Source organism: Bombina bombina, chromosome 2 (assembly GCF_027579735.1).
Source record: "Bombina bombina isolate aBomBom1 chromosome 2, aBomBom1.pri, whole genome shotgun sequence".
NCBI classification, from domain to species: Eukaryota; Metazoa; Chordata; class Amphibia; order Anura; family Bombinatoridae; genus Bombina; species Bombina bombina.
In genome coordinates, this window is record NC_069500.1 from 850,170,262 (window position 1) to 850,188,642 (window position 18,381).

At 37.7% G+C, this 18,381-nt stretch overlaps 1 protein-coding gene across 1 annotated transcript in view; it reads right to left on the bottom strand.

Annotated features, from left to right (window-relative positions):
- The window catches only part of LOC128649747 (phospholipid-transporting ATPase ABCA1-like), a 2,013,556-nt gene that overhangs the window by 26,990 nt on the left and 1,968,185 nt on the right, over nucleotides 1-18,381 (bottom strand). The window contains exon 47 of the mRNA XM_053703184.1: nucleotides 17,279-17,371. Within this exon, the coding sequence (XP_053559159.1) occupies nucleotides 17,279-17,371 (93 nt within the window). The remainder of the gene's footprint in view (nucleotides 1-17,278; nucleotides 17,372-18,381) is intronic.

Genomic DNA, 18,381 nt, shown 5'->3' on the forward strand with positions numbered 1-18,381 from the left:
ACCTAATTTACAACATGGCAGCTCCCATTGTTTTATAGACACTAACAGGCCCATTTATCAAGCTCTGTATGGAGCTTGAAGGGCCGCGTTTCTGGCGAGTCTTCAGACTCGCCAGAAACACAAGTTATGAAGCAGCGGTCTAAAGACCGCTGCTCCATAACCCTGTCCGCCTGCTCTGAGCAGGCGGACAGAAATCTCCGGAAATCAACCCGATCGAATACGATCGGGTTGATTGACACCTCCCTGCTGGCGGCCGATTGGCCGCGAGTCAGCAGGGGGCGGCGTTGCACCAGCAGCTCTTGTGAGCTGCTGGTGCAATGTTAAATGCGGAGAGCGTATTGCTCTCCGCATTTAGCGAGGTCTTGCGGACCTGATCCGCAGTGTCGGATCAGGTCCGCAAGCCCTTTGATAAATGGGCCCCTAAGGGCCAGATTATGAGTGGACAGAAAGCTTTTAGGCTGAGCGATAAGGGGTATATCACGAGGGATTGCGCTCATTGGGCTTACCGCTTGTATTGAAAGAAAACGCAACCGTGTGAGCGCAATCGCAATTTACACTAAAATCTTTACCATGAATTCAGAGCTCTGTTTAACTGTTTTGTAAAATATAAAAGTTGCACAAAACATAGTAAAAATACATTAAAAAGTACACTTACACTCATCTGCACTTACACTAATCTAATAAAAATTAATAATAAAATATTGTGCACAAAAGTTATAAAGGCTCAAATATAGGAAGAGCAAACAGAAAACTGAAATAATCACCTTTACAATGTGAAATTACTAAAATAAACGTAAGCAATAAAAATAAAATAATAGTAATTTACAACAATCTGCACTTGTTATTAAAGGATATAGTCTTTTAGACTGGTTTCTGTTGTTGAGTTTATCTTGGGAAAATGTCATTTTAAGGAAATGTTCCTTTTAAGGCCTTCACCTTTTCCACATCAGAATCCTCAAAATTAAGGGAGAGAGGTACAAACAATAGTGAAGTTCTGTGATTAAAAGATATATGTGAATACTATACGACCATACTCATACCTTGAGAGCTAATGACTAAGCTCTCAGTTGTATTTGCTCAATATTATCCCACTCCTCTGGCAGGGTAGATAACAGGCGATCACAGGATCCAGGTAAATAGTTATTTAAAACAAATATATATTTAAAACATATACTGTATATAAAAACATCAGATATAGGACATAAGCACACTGGCGTTAATGGACAAGCAACAGTACAGGTGTATGATCTACAGCTGAAGCAATGCTTTGGCAACTCAGCGTTTCCAGCTGATCTTGGATCAGAATTAGTTCAGTTGCATTCCGAGGGTCCCTTATGTGATGTGTCCGAAATGATGATCAGCTCCAACGCATGTTTCCCCCACAAGAGCTTTTTTCAAGGAGTATATAAATATATGAGGTGTTAGAAAAAAAAAGGCAGGCAAAGGGCTTTGACATACATATACATGTCTAAAGATATATATATACACTTACCGGCCACTTTATTAGGTACACCTTGCTAGTACCGGGTTGGAACTGCCTTAATTATTTGTGGCATAGATTCAACAAGGTGTTGGAAACATTCCTAAGAGATTTTGGGCCATATTGCAGTTGCTGCAGATTCGTCGGCTGCACATCCATTATGCGAATCTCCTGTTCCACCACATCCCAAAAGGTGCTCTATTTGAGATCTGGTGACTGTGGAGGCCATTGGAGTACAGTGAACTCATTGTCATGTTCAAAAAACCAGTTTGAGATGATTTGAGCTTTGTGACATGGTGCATTATCCTGCTGGAAGTAGCTATCAGAAGATAGAAACATAGAAACATAGAAACATAGATATTGACGGCAGATAAGAGCCATAGGCCCAGCAAGTCTGCCCGACCTTACCTAACAGTATAAACTTATCTAGTTCGTAGGATAGCCCTATGCTTGTCCCATGCATTTTTAAAGTCCCCCACAGTGTTTGTTGCTACTACCTCTTGAGGAAGTTTATTCCATAAATCAATCACTCTTTCTGTAAAGAAGTGCTTCCTCAAATTACTCCTGAATCTACTACCCTTTAGCTTGAGCTCATGACCCCTTGTTCTTGAATTTTCCATTTTATGTAAAATACCCACAGCCTCAGTTTTACTAAACCCTTTAATGTACTTGAAAGTTGCTATCATATCACCTCTTTCCCTTCTCTCCTCTAAGCTATACATATTTAGGTCATTGAGCCTATCCTGGTAAGTTTTATTTTTTAGACCATGTACCATTTTGGTAGCCCTCCTTTGCACAGATTCAAGTTTGTTAATATCCTTCTGAAGATATGGTCTCCAGAACTGCACACAATACTCAAGATGAGGCCTAACTAATGATCTATAAAGTGGCATAAGAACCTTACTATTTCTGCTGCAAATACCTCTACCAATACATCCAAGCATTCTGCTAGCCTTACTCGCTGCATTACTACATTGTTTACTAAGTTTTAAATCATCTGAAATAATAATTCCCAAGTCCTGTTCCTCGTCTGTAACAGTCAGTAAAGTGTCATTGAGTTTGTAATTAACATTTGGATTTTTCTTCCCTAAATGCATTATTTTACACTTTGCTGTGTTAAACTTTAGATCCCAGTCGTTTGTCCAATCCTCCAATTGTTGTATATCACTTCTCATTTTGTCTACCCCCCCTGGAACATCCACTCTGTTGCAAATTTTTGTATCATCTGCAAAGAGACATACTTTCCCCTGTAGCCCTTTGCTGATATCGCAGATAAATATGTTAAAAAAAAACTCTGTACTCTGTAGTCGTAAAGGGAGGGACATGGTCAGCAACAATACTCAGGTAGGCTGTGGCATTTAAACGATGCTCAATTGGTACAAAGGGGACCAAAGTGTGCTAAGAAAATATCCCCCACACCATAACACCACCACCACCAGCCTGAACCGTTGATACAAGTTAGGATGGCTCCATGCTTTCATGTAGTTTATGCCAAATTCTGACCCTACCATCTGAATGTCGCAGCTGAAATCGAGACTCATCAGACCAGGCAACGTTTTCTAATCTTCTATTGTCCAATTTTGGTGAGCCTGTGCGAATTGTAGCCTCAGTTTCCTGTTCTTAGCTGACAGGAGAGGCACCCAGTGTGGTCTTCTGCTGCTGTAGCCCATTTGCTTCAATGTTCAATGTGTTATGCGTTCAGAGATAGTATTCTGCATACCTTGGTTGTAACAAGTGGTTATTTGAGTTACTGTTGCCTTTCTATCATCTTGAACCAGTCTGCCCATTCTCCTTTGACCTCTGACATCAACAAGGCATTGTCATCCACACAACTGCCGGTCACTGGATATTTTACCTTTTTCAGACCATTCTCTGTAAACCCTAGAGATGGTTGTGCATGAAAATCCCAGTAGATCAGCTGTGTTTTAAATACCAACAACCATGCCACGTTCAAAGTCATCTAAATCCCCTTTCTTATCCATTCTAATGCTCGGTTTGAACTTCAGCAAGTCATCTTCACCACATCTAGATGCCTAAATGCAATGAGTTGCTGCCATGTGATTGGCTGATTAGCAATTTGTGTTAACAAGCAATTTAACAGGTGTACCTAATAAAGTGACCGGTGAGTGTATATATAAACATAAATATAATTATATACATATACCGTATATATGTTTATGTATTTATGTATTTATACGTATATATATGGATTTTCAGACATATATACACATATAAACACAAAAATTCATATGTATACATATATAGACATATATATAAGTGTTCAAACACCCCATAAAGAGGAGACCCCGGGTGCACCTGCCGCCTTTGATACACACAATCCCGTACTGTGTACGTGTATTTCCAAACTTGAGACGTTCACTGCGTCTCTTTGGATCCACTATACCATATTGGTGAGGTATGGCACCACTTACCCCGGCTTCACGGCCCACTTCTATTCAGCCTTTAGGGAGACCCCTCTCCTAGGCTCTGCTTGGCTATGTGATTTACAGCCATGTTACTCTCACCAGCCTCACACGCTCACTGATCCGTCACGGGTCGTCTGCTTTCGTTTCTCCACAAGCCTCCACTCCAGGTGATGACGTCACTTGACGCAGCCGGCTTACTGGGGGTAAGGTAGTTACATGATGCCTGTTTGGCTCCGGTCTGAGCATGTCCTTCTAGATACTTGATTCAAAGTGTATGCAGCTTACTGAAATCAGTGCTGCTCTCTCTCCATTGGGCCAATGATTAATCAGGAAAGAAAAATTCTGGAGATGCAGCAACTTGGTAAAAACAGTCTTTTATTTGCTTCTTAAAACAGGAACATAAAAATAGCAATAGCAATGCCCTTTAGCTGGAAATAATGCTTACGCGTTTCGGCTTAGATGCCGTACTGGAGTCACCTCTAATACCAGTGCACAAATGAGTGTGCTGAGTGTGCTGGTATTAGGAGTGGAGCGCAAATATTGCGCTCCACTCATAATCTGGTCCTTAGTATATAAACAAAAAAGGAAATATAAGAAAATTATTTTACAAAGCTTTGTTTATTTTCCCATCTTTACCTGTTAAATTTAGCTCTAGAATATTGGTGTTTACACTGCACTAGAAGGGAAGGAGTGCAAAACTCAAACTTATGGTCACTGACCTTACAACACAAAACATGACTCAGAAGCAAAAAAGTGCTAAAAAAAATGCTGGTCTTGACACACATCATTATATTTATTTTATTTTTTTAATTAACATAGTAGCATAGTAGATAAGGTTGAAAAAAGACAGTTCATTGAGTTTAACCTATATGAATCTTCATATACTTACAAAAAAAGCCCCATTTGACCTTAAATTAATCACATTAAAAAAGTGACCCATTTAACACAAGCAATCATTTCTCTGAATTCTGTTTCTAGCCAGAAATGTGTCTAAATCATTTTTAAATATATCCAAAGTAGTAGTAGTGGTAGTGAGTTCCACAATTTGATTGCTCTTACAGTGAAAAAAAGTTTACGTTGCAGGAGATTAAATTTCCTTTCATCCAGCCTTAAATTGTGACTTTTTGTCACAAACAAGTTTCTTGGTATAAGCAGAGCTTCTACTATCTCTGTATATTGGCCTTAAATATATATATATATATATATATATATATATATATATGTCAAGTAATCATGTCACCTCTTAAATGCCTTTTTTCTAGAGAAAACAGACCCAGTTTGGCTAGCCTATCCTCATAGATTAAATTCTCCATTCTCCTTATTAGCTTTGTGGCCCTTCTCTGAACTTTTTCTAACTCTGCAATGTCTTTCTTTGAGATCGGTCCCCAGAACTGCACTCCATACTCAAGGTGAGGTCTTACCGTGGATTTACATAGTGACAGATTTAAGCTTTCCTCCCTTGCATCAATACCTCTTTTAATACATGTTAGTATCTTATTTAGCTTTAGAGGTCGCTGCCCTGCATTGTGCACCAATCTTTAGCTTGTTTTGTATTACTACTCCAAAATCCATTTCCTCCTCTGTTTGGCTAAGTTTAGTCCCATTTAAATAATAGATTACCTGCTTATTTTTACTTCCAAAATGTAGAACCTTGCATTTCCAGTATTAAATCTAATTTTCAATTTACCTGTCCATTCTTCTAATTTTTGCAGGTCCCTTTGCAACGAAAGTTCATCCTGCTCTGACCTAATGACCTTACACAACTTTGTATCATCTGCAAAAATAGAGATGTTGCTATTTAATCCTTGCTCCAAGACATTAATACAAATATTAAAAAGGACAGGGCCCAGTACTGATCCCTGGGGGACTCCACTGATTACCTTTGTCCAATCTGAGTATGATTCATTTACTACTACTTTTTGCTCCATTTTTTTTATCCATTTATTTATCCATGAGCTAACATTTTTAGCTATTCACAGTCCCTTAACGAGACTGTAAATATTAAACTAAAATCATTAAAGTTTTGCTATTCAAGCAATTAATTATAAATTGACCTTAGTTTGCAGATCATAAGTGCTACAGAAGTGTTTTAAAATCAATAAAAATAATTACTGAATTTGCCATCCACTATCCGCCCATGCAGCCCGAGATTTTTTTTTCAGGGACAGTGCTGCAGGGAGGTTCTGTCAATCATTTTTTTAGAAGCTCCCATTATCCGATCCAGAGCGCTCATTTCCACATAATATAATAGATAATGAGTACAAAAAAACATAATTTTTATGTAAGAATTTACCTGATAAATTCATTTCTTTCATATTGGCAAGAGTCCATGAGCTAGTGACGTATGAGATATACAATCCTACCAGGAGAGGCAAAGTTTCCCAAACCTCAAAATTCCTATAAATACACCCCTCACCACACCCAGAATTCAGTTTAACGAATAGCCAAGTAGTGGGGTGATAAAGAAAGGAGTAAAAAGCATCAACAAAGGAATTTCTAAATAATTGTGCTTTATACAAGAAAATCATAACCACCATAAAAAGGGTGGGCCTCATGGACTCTTGCCTTTATGAAAGAAATGAATTTATCAGGTAAATTCCTACATACATTATGTTTTCTTTCATGTAATTGGCAAGAGTCCATGAGCTAGTGACGTATGGGATATCAATACCCAAGATGTGGAACTCCACGCAAGAGTCACTAGAGAGGGAGGGATACAAATAAACAGCCATTTTCCGCTGAAAAAAATAATCCACAACCCAAAATATAAGTTTATTCTTAAAATGACAAGAAAAACTTAAAACATCAGCAGAAGAATCAAACTGAAACAGCTGCCTGAAGAACTTTTCTACCAAAAACTGCTTCTGAAGAAGCAAATACATCAAAACGGTAGAATTTAGTAAATGAGTGTAAAGAAGACCAAGTTACCACTTTGCAAATTTGATCAACTGAAGCTTCATTCTTAAAAGCCCACGAAGTGGAGACTGATCTAGTAGAATGAGCTGTAATTCTCAGAGGTGGGGCATGACCCGACTCCAATAAGCTTGAAGAATCAAAAGCTTTAACCAAGAAGCCAAGGAAATAGCAGAAGCCTTCTGACCTTTCCTAGGACCAGAAAATATAACAAATAGACTAGAATTCTTCCTGAGACATTTAGTAGCTTCAACATAATATTTCAAAGCTCTCACCACATCCAAAGAATGTAAGGATTTTTCCAAAGAATTCTTAGGATTAGGACACAAGGAAGGGACAACAAGTTATCTACTAATGTTGTTAGAATTCACAACCTTAGGTAAAAATTTAAATGAAGTCCGCAAAACCGCCTTATCCTGATGAAAAATCAGAAAAGGAGATTCACAAAAAAAAGCAGATAGCTCAGAAACTCTTCTAGCAGAAGAGATGGCCAAAATGAACAACACTTTCCAAGAAAGTAGTTTAATGTCCAAAGAATGCATAGGCTCAAATAGAGAAGCCTGTAAAGCCCTCAAAACCAAATTAAGACTTCAAGAAGGAGAGATTGATTTAATGACAGGCTTAATACGAACTAAAGCCTGTTCAAAACAGTGAATATCAGGAAGTTTAGCATTCTTTCTGTGAAATAAAATAGAAAGAGCAGAGATTTGTCCCTTCAAGGAACTTGCAGACAAAACCTTATCCAAACCATCCTGAAGAAACTATAAAAATGTAGGAATTCTAAAAGAATGCCAAGCGAATTTATGAGAAGAACACCATGAAATGTAAGTCTTCCAAACTCGATAATAAATCTTTCTAGAGACAGATTTACGAGCTTGTAACATAGTATTAATCACTGAGTCAGAGAAACCTCTATGACTTAGCATTAAGCGATCAATTTCCATACCTTCAAATTTAATGATTTGAGAACCTGCTGGAAAAACGGACCTTGAAACAGTAGGTCTGGCCTTAACGGAAGTGGCCAAGGTTGGCAACTGGACATCCAAACAAGATCCACATACCAAAACCTGTGAGGCCATGCTGGAGCCAACAGCAACACAAACAATTGTTCCATGATGATTTTGGAGATCACTTTTTGAAGAAGAACTAGAGGCGGGAAAATATAAGCAGGTTGATAACACCAAGGAATTGTCAGCGCACACCCACTGCTTCCGCCTGAAAATCCCTGGACAGGCATCTGGGAAGCTTCTTGTTTAGATGAGTGGCCATCAGATCTATCTCTGGAAAGCCCCATATCTGAACAATCTGAGAAAATACATCTGGATGGAGGGACTACTCCACCGGATGTAAAGTCTGACGGCTGAGATAATCCGCCTCCCAATTGTCTACACCTGGGATATGCACCGCGGAAATTAGACAGGAGCTGAATTCCGACCAAGCAAGTATCCAAGATACTTCTTTCATCGCTTGGGGACTGTGAGTCCCACCCTGATGATTGACATATGCCACTGTTTGTGATATTGTCTGTCTGAAAACAAATGAACGGTTCTCTCTTCAACAGAGGCCAAAACTGAAGAGCTCTAAGAATTGCGCGGAGTTCTAAAATATTGATTGGTAATCTCGCCTCTTGAGATTTCCAAACACCTTGTGCTGTCAGAGATCCCCAACCTGAAAAACTTGCATCTGTAGTGATCACAGTCCAGGTTGGCCTTGAACTAAATGCTGATGATTTAACCACCACGTCAGAGAGTGTCGAATATTGGGATTTAAGGATATTAATTGTGATATCTATGTATAATCCCTGCACTATAGATTCAGCAAACAAAGCTGGAGAGGTCTCATGTGAAAACAAGCAAAGGGAATCGTGTCCGATGCTGCAGTCATGAGACCTAAAATTTCCATGCACATAGCCACTGAAGGGAATGACTGAGACTGAAGGTGCCGACAGGCTGCAACCAATTTCAAAGTCTCTTGTCTGTTAGAGACAGAGTCATGGACACTGAATCTATCTGGAAACCTAAAAAAGGTGAGCCTTGTCTGAGGAATCAAGAAACCTTTTGGTAAATTGATCCTCCAACCATGTTTTTCAAAGAAACAACACTATTAGATTTGTGTGAGATTCTACAGAACGTAACAACTGAGCTAGTACCAAGATATCGTCCAAATAAGGAAACACTGCAATACCCTGCTCTCTGGTTTCCATAAAGCAGGGCACCTAGAACCTTTAAAAAGATTCTTTGAGCGGTTGCTAGTCCAAATGGAAGTGCAACGAATTGGTAATGCTTGTCTAGTAAAGAGAATCTCAGGAACTGATAATGACCTGAATGAATCGGAAAATGAAGGTATACATACTGCAAGTCCATTGTGGACATAAAATGTCCTTGCTGAACAAAAGGCAGAATAGTCCTTATAGTCACCATTTGAAAGTTGGTACTCTTACATAATGATTCAAAATTTTCAGATCTAGAATTGGTCTGAATGAAATTTCCTTGTTTGGGACAATGAATAGATTTGAATAAAACCCCAGACCCTGTCCCTTAAAAAAGGAACTGGCATAACTACCCCTGAAACTCCAGGTCTGAACACACTTCAGGAAAGCCTGAGCTTTAACTGGATTTGCTTGGATACGTGAGAGAAAAAAATCTTCTCACAGGGGGACTTACTCAGAATCCTATTCGATACCCTTGAGAGACAATACTCTGAAACCATTGATTTTGGACAGATTTATCCAAACATCCTTGGAAAAAATTAATCTGCCCCCTACCAGCTGAGCTGGAATGAGAGTCGCACCTTCATGCAGACTTACGGGCTGGCTTTTGGTTTCTTAAATGGCTTGGATTTATTCCATTTAATGAAGGTTTCCAATTGGAAACAGATTCCATAGGGAAGGATTAGGTTTTTGTTCCTTTTTTGACAAAAAGAACGAAAACGATTATAAGCTTTAGATTTACCCTTAGGTCTCTTATTACCTTGGAAAGAAAGAGATAGCAATCTAGACTTAAAAAGTCATATCAGCATTCCAAGATTTAAGCCACAAAGCTCTTCTAGCTACAAATAGCTAAAGACATAGATCTAACATCAATCTTGATGATATCAAAAAATGGCATCAGAAATGATTAGTATGTTGCTGTAAGCAAACAAAACTAGATAAATCAGAATCCAATTCTGGTTGCGCTAATTCTCCAACAAAAATGTTGATGCAGCTGCAACATCAGCCAAAGCAATTGCAGGCCTGAGACCTGAAAATAAATAAGCTTTCCTTAGATAAGATTCAAGTTTCCTATCTAAAGGAACTTAAGTACTATCTTCCATAGGAATAGAAGTACGATTAGCAAAAGTAGAAATAGCTCCATCAACTTTGAGGATCTTTTCCAAAACTCTATAGAAATTGCTGGTAAAGGATACAATTTTTAAACCTTGAAGAAGGAATAAAAGGACCCGGCTTATTCCATTCCTTAAAAATCATATCAGAATAGCATCAGGAACAGGAAAAAACCTTTGGAGTAACCATAGGAGGTTTAAAAACAGGATTTACTAGTTCTAATATCAAGAGAACTAGTTTCCACGATATCCAAAATAATTAACACTTCTTTAACAAACAACGAAATTACTTCATTTTAAATAAATAAGTAGATTTGTTAGTGTCAATATCTGAGGAAGGATCTTCTGAATCAGATAGATCCTCATCAGAGGAGGATAATTAATTATGTTGTCGGTCATTTGAAATTTCATCAACCTTATGAGAAGTTTTAAAAGACGTTTATATTAATTAGAAGGCAGAATAGCAGACAAAGCCTTCTGAATAGAATCAGTAACAAATTCTTTAAATTTCATAGGTATAACATGTACATTAAAAGTTGAAGGAACAACAACAGGCAATGTACTATTTACTGATGGACACAATATCTGCATGTAAAAGTTTATCATGATAACCATTACAAATGACATTCGGAAATATAATGCACTTAGCTTTAGTAGAACCGACATCAGGCAGCAAAGTTCCAACAGATACTTCTGAGGCAGGATCAGATTGAGACATCTTGCAAAATGTAAAATAAAAAACAACATATAAAGCAAAATTGTCAATTTCCTTATATGACAGTTTCAGGAATGGGAAAAAATGCAAATAGCATAGCCCTCTGATATAGAAAAAGGCAAGAGGCAAATAGCAATGGGGTATTAAATTAATGAAAAAATTGGCGCCAAGTATGACGCACAACATGACTGAATTTTTTTTTGGCACCAACAACATCCGGAAATGACACACTCGCGTCACTAACGACGCAACCCTGTGTAAGGAACTCGGCGTCAACTACGACGCCGGAAATGATGAACTTGCGTCAACAGACGTACTTTCACGGCAAAGAATTCTCGTGCCAAGAATGACGCAATAAAGTCTAGCATTTGGCGAACCCGCGGGCCTAATCCTGCCCCGCAATTTGCAAGAAAAATGTAGTCAATTTGAAAAAAGACTAAACCCCAGGTAAGAAAAAATATTTCTAATATAATAATTTTCCCCAAATATGAAACTGACAGTCTGCAAAAGGAAATACATGAACATACATGAATACGTGAGGAAAACCATTGCATTCAATAGGTGATACTCCCTTCACATCCCTCTGACATTCGCTGTACTCTGAGAGGAATCGGGCTTCAAAATCCTGAGAAGCGCATGTCAACGTAGAAATCTTAGCACAAACTTACTTCACCACCTCCATAGGTGGCAAAGTTTGTAAAACTGAATTATGGGTGTCAAAAAATCGGGAGATAGTAAGCGCTACAGAGCTTAAAAGGCTAGGTTAAATATACAATTTAATACATATATAAAAATACATTCATAAAAATACTAATACAATTAGATACATGGATCCATGTCTAACTTAACTAAAAATAATTCAGTAGAATAAGGTCTACAATGCTGATTAATATGATTAGGCTAAAGATGACAAATACAATCAATAATAAAATCAATAAAAATGCAAACGACCTAAGTGGTATTCTAAGATACACAAGCTAAAGTAATACGTGCACACATGGGTAGCTGTCGACAAGATATGTTCACAGATAGAGTTAGTTGCAAAAATGTCCAACCAGTGGTGTATAAGTGAATCCAGTGGTGTGTCCTCCAAATAAACGTGCAAAAAATGACGTGACAAAAAATATATATATAACGTGAGATAGATAAAAAATGGAAACGATGTATAGGTGAAATATCCAAGCGGGTTCAAATGTTGGATTAAGGCTTAAATTTGAAAATCTGTGAAGTGCTTAGAATAAAAATAATAGAGTCAGAAAAATCCAGCTAGTGAAAAACTTGATTAAAACGGTTAATAGTCTTGAGAAAGGCCTAGTTTAGGCCGAAACGCGTTGGCATACTGGTGAGCTTGGTTTTAATTACCTATTTATCTATTATATACAGTGTTGCACTATTTGTTTCTCTTTTGTTCCCTTTTAGGTACCTTATCGATATTTTTGTCTTTTATGGCTTTTATTGTGGATTTTTAAACCTCAAATCCAAAGTATTTTTGAATACCAGATTCAAGTCTTCAATTTTTAGTGCCATCACAGTTTTTTCACTGATATTACTGACTTTTGGTTTTTTATTTTGTTTTGTGATTTTGGTTAACCGTTTTAATCAAGTTTTGTCCACGTTGATTTTTTCACTAGCTGGATTTTTCTGACTCTATTATTTTTATTCTAAGCACTTCACGGATTTTCAAATTTAAGCCTTAATCCAACATTTGAACCGCTTGGATTTTTCACCTATACATCGTTTCCATTTTTTATCTATCTCACGTTATATATATATTTTTTGTCACGTCATTTTTTGCACGTTTATTTGGAGGACACACCACTGGATTCACTTATACACCACTGGTTGGACATTTTTGCAACTAACTCTATCTGTGAACATATCTTGTCGACAGCTACCCATGTGTGCACGTATTACTTTAACTTGTGTATCTTAGAATACCACTTAGGTCGTTTGCATTTTTATTGATTTTATTATTGATTGTATTTGTCATCTTTAGCCTAATCATATTAATCAGCATTGTAGACCTTATTCTACTGAATTATTTTTAGTTAAGTTAGACATGGATCCATGTATCTAATTGTATTAGTATTTTTATGAATGTATTTTTATATATGTATTAAATTGTATATTTAACCTAGCCTTTTAAGCTCTGTAGCGCTTACTATCTCCCGATTTTTTGACTTCCTACACTGTTAGCCCACTAGGAGGCTACTAGTTAGTAAGCTTAAGGCCCCTGCTGTAGCGCTTGGTCCATCCCCCCTTTCTTTTTGAATTATGGGTGTGGTGAGGGGTGTATTTATAGGCATTTTGAGGTTGAGAAACTTTGCCCCTCCTAGCAGTATTGTATATCCCATACGTCACTAGCTCATGGACTCTTGCCAATTACATGAAAGAAAACCGACTTTGAAACATAATATATAACAATGTTTGTGGTATTTATTATCTATTATTACATAATTGTGTGTGGAATCCAACATTTGCGTTGCTCGTTCGTCCACAGGAGTGACTCACCGCTCAATCTGAAACACGGAATCTCAATGCACGACGAAGCATTGAGATTCTGTGTATATGGCAGTTGGATGCATTGAATGTGCATGTGCACGTGGAGAGGGAACGCACGCTGTCAAAATTGGAGAAGACGGACGTTCGCTACACTGTTGTCTGCAGGGGCAATGACGGCAAGTATTGAAAAAAATCATTGGATTCGTAGGCGGACAGAAGATGCATTTTTTGGTAAGAATAAAATACATTTTTAAACGCTTCCACTGTGCTTTTGCTTTGTAAACTTGGAGCAATGTATTTAGAAATTAATGGACTTAAAGTAAGGGAAACTATATTTTAAGGTTTACTGTCCCTTTAATTGTGTGCATTAATCTCTCATGTGGCACTGTATCAAACGTCTGCAAAATCCAAGTGAATCACATCAACTGATTCCCCTTTATCTATATTTTTTACTTCCTTCCTCATAGAATCTAATTAGATTAGTTTGACACAATCTATTTCTTATAAAACCATGATGAATTGAACTCATAATCTTGTTTACACAAATATGCTCATTATAATTTTCTTACAATCCCTTCAAGTATCTTCCTCACTATTAAATGGAGTTTTATTTATCTTAATATTAAAATATTTTTCCTGATCCTCTAGAGCAGTGTTTCTCAACTCCAGTCCTCAGGACCCTTAACAGGCCAGAAATTATTATATCTTAACTACAGCACAGGTGAAAAAAACAGCTGTTCAGTAACCATAGTTAATAACCTGGTCTCACCCTTCAGATAATTATTTCAGATGTGCTCTAGTTAAGATATAATGAAACTCTGGCCTGTTAAGCAGGGCCGCCATCAGGGGGTGACTCCTATCAGGGGCCCAATGGACCAGGGGGCCCCATGAGGCAAGAACAACTATTATTTAAATGTTTAAATGTTATTACAAGGAGTAAAGGATTAGCATTTTAGAGGATTTCTGAGTGTGCACTAAACCACTATGCACAGTGTGAGACAGACTTGGCACTTAAGTTTGTACAGTGTGTGCCTGAGTCAGACGGTAGATCACTTTCATTTGCAGAGGAGGTAGGACTTACTTAGTAAATGTTTTTATTTCTTTGTGCAATTTCGGATTGTAACTTCAGTATGGTAGTAGTTGTATGGTGGGGCCAGGGGTCCATAAAAACACATTTTTTTTAGCAATATGCAGCAGTGTATTTATGATTATTTGAAAATGCTGTAGAAATTCTATATTTAAAGCCATGCAGAAATGTTTCCTCCTCAATACAGAAATGGTAGGTGCCCTTTTGGCAGATATTAGTTTTTTTTAAAATTAATATATATATTTTAAATACATTCGTTTACTGCCCCTTTATGCAAGGACATTCCAGACGCAAGGAGACATTTTATCTAAGATCTTTAAATCTGCATAAAATGTTATACTCTCAGACTAAGATTGCTCAGTGTTTGAAATGAGACAGGTTAACTTAACACTGTTCAGTTTACACTACAGTTGACTTAATTTTGAAATACATACAAACAAGCCTAAATCCTGCATTTAACCAAATCTAATGGTATGAGACTTAGTACCACAGCTTATGGTTCCACCAAGACCATATAGAGTACAGCTGACAGATGGGAACATTTGTACACCATATTTTAAGTGGTGCTCTTGGTTGGGGAGAAGGGGAGGGGAAAAAACAAACATATGTCAACCTTTCAAAAGTACTTTTCTTCATCTAGCCATCTACCAAGTTCATTAATGAACAATTTTGAATTCACAGAATTATTTTTGTTTGCACATTTACAAATATGATGCTTTAAAAAGTGATCTCTTAATTTCTGCAATTTTTTTTTATCATGCATGTCATTTTTAGGGGATGCAATGTGCAGAAATGTTACTTCCTGTGAATATTTCTGTGGGTGTCTGTGTTTATGTCTTTGTGCTTTTGTTTGTGTCTCTATGAGTGTGTATGTATTTTTTTTCAAGTGGCGGCCCTGCTGTTAAGGGTCATGAGGACTGGAGTTGAGAAACACTGCTCTAGACATAACCCAGTTAATGGTATGGGCTGGTATGTTCTAGTTTGTTTCAAAGTATCTCCCATTAGTTTCTCTCTTGTGTATACTGAAGAAAATAACTGGTTTAGTACCTCAGCCTTCTCCCTGTCCCATGCTACCCTCCACACATGTAATGTCCCTATATTGTTCTTTTTAGATTTTTGCCATTTATGTACTTAAAAAAAAATGTTTGTTTTGCAATTAATTTTCAATTTGGCTAATTTGATTGCTTTTTTGCATGCTATATTTGGTATGTTGAGTCTGTACAATTTAAATAATTTAACACATTTTTATTTACCACATTGACTTGGATTTATTTATTTTACTTTTATAACCATATGGTATTTGTTGATATGTATATTTATTTAACAAAGTTCTAAATGTTATCCATTTATCCTCTGTATTTTTATTAGAGAATACTTTGTCCCAATTTATGTTATTTAAACGATTTCCTTAAATCATTGAATTTTGCTTCCTTAAAATTTAAGGTCTTAGTTGAACCTTTATAACACTGCTTATGGAAAGTGATTTCAAATGTGACCATGTTATGATCACTGTTAACCAAATGTTCTTTAACTTCTATGTTTGATTTTATATCTGTATTGTTTGATAGCACTAAATCCAATATAGCTTTATTTCTCTATTAATTGTGACTAAGGGGCCTATTTATTATGTGTCTGTCCGACATGATCCGATCAGCGGATCAGGTCCGACAGACATCGCTGAATGCGGAGAGCAATACGCTCTCCGCATTCAGCATTGCACCAGCAGCTCTTGTGAACTGCTAGTGCAACGCCGCCTCCTGCAGATTCGCAGCCAATCGGCCGGTAGCAGGGGGTGTCAATCAACTCGATCGTATTCGATCTTGTTGAATTGCAGCGATGTCTGTCCGCCTCCTCAGAGCAGGCAGACAGGTTATGGAGTAGCGGTCTTTAGACCACTGCTTCATAACTGGTGTTTCTGGTGAGCCTGAAGGCTTTCCAGAAACACAGAGCTTGATAAATGGGCCCCAAGAAGTTATCCCTGAGAACATTTAAAAATCTATCTCCCTTAGCTGTATAACCAGTTTCATTGGTCCAGTTTATATCAGGGTAGTTAAAATCTCCCATAATCACAGCACTGGTATTATTAAAGGTATATGAAAGTCAAAATAAAACTTGCATGATCCTTTTGGAACACGTAATTTTAAGACACTTTTAAATTCACTTCTATTTTCAAATGTGCTTTGTTCTCTCAGTATCCCTAGTTGAAAAAGAATATGCACATATCCTACACTAGTGGGAGCTGCTGCTAATTGGTGCCTGCACACATTAGTCTCTTGTGATTGGCTAACTAGATGTGCTCATCTTGCTGCCAGTAGTGCAATGCTGTTTCTTCAGCAAAGAATAACAAGAGAACTAAGAAAAATTGATAATGGAAATAAATTGGAAAGTTATTTAAAATTGTATGTTCTATCCAAATCATGAAAGAAAATGTGGGGGTTTCCTGTCCCTTTAGGTTCTTTAGAAATACACAAAGTTTATTTAAGAATTTTTTTATTGCATTCCATTGATTTTTCATTGCTGTTGTGTAAAGGCAGACATGATAAAAAGTTGCAGCATTAAAGATCTTTAAAATTCGCTGTCAACCAGCACTTATTTTTATATGATGAAAATAAATGATTCATTATATTTATAAGATGTGCATATTAAAATATTAATATCAATATTTTACTACATTATTGGTTGTTAATAGAAACACTTGTAAATAAGTGATAATATTTTTTAATGCTTTAACTCATTCTTTGTTTTAATTGAAACATAAAACTGGTTTACATCAATAAATAATGAACAATTATAATTTAAAAATAATGTCTCACTACTTAGTATACCAATAGTACCTGTTTTTTAAGTGCTGAATGCTGCCAAGACATTTGAAATTCCCATTCACCATGATGGCCATTCTAGTACACAAGGCTTCACATTCTTCCATGCTGCAAAAAAAAAAAAAGTAAACATGAAATTTTGCAAAATATCTGAAAATGAGAAAATCCATATAGGATCTTGTTAATGGTACCTTTAGGGCCTCTAGTTATCAAGCCGTCAACCTCAAATACGCTGGAATTCCGCAGCGTATTTGTGGCGAGGCTGATTCGCCTAAGTTATCAAGCCCTACTGCCCGGCAAAAGTAGAATATAGTGACGTAACCTTCGATCCGCCGGACTCAGTCCGACACAGATCAATTCTTACGTCACTCCAGATGTTCAGAACGCAAGTTCGACACAATCTGACTGCTTTTGGAAGTTATCAAATGACTAGCAGGTACGCTCGGCACTTTTCCGGCCCAGCGTACCTGGTTTTCAATCCGCCGTAATGGAGGCAGCGGATCCCATAGGAATCAATGGGAGTCTGACCATAGCGAAAGTTCATGTTCGCTGCTGCCCGACATCCCATTGATTCCTATGGGAGCTGTCTACACCTAACATGTCCCCCGAGTCTAAACACCCCTAATCTGCCCCCCCTACACCGCCGCCACCTATGTTAAACATGTTAACCCTTAAACCGCCTAGAATCCTATCAGCCAATCGGAATTCGAGGGACGCCATCTTGGATGACGTCACTTCAAGGAATATTCATTCGGCGAGTAGGTGTCGGTAAAGAAGGATGGATTCGCGTCGGCTGCTTTGAAGATGGCTCCGCTCCGGATGGATGAAGATTGAAGACGCCACCTGGATGAAGACTTCTATCAGATGAAGACCTCTTCTGCGCCCCTTGGATGAAGACTTCTATCGTATGGAAGACATCTTCAGCGCCCCTTGGATGAAGACTTCGGCCCGGCTGGGTGAACACGACTCAAGGTAGGGAGATCTTCAGGGGGGTAGTGTTAGGTTTATTTAAGGGGGGTTTGGGTGGGTTAGAGTAGGGGTATGTGGGTGGTGGGTTTTAATGTTGGGGGGGGTTGTATTTTTTTTTACAGGCAAAAGAGCTGATTACTTTGGGGCAT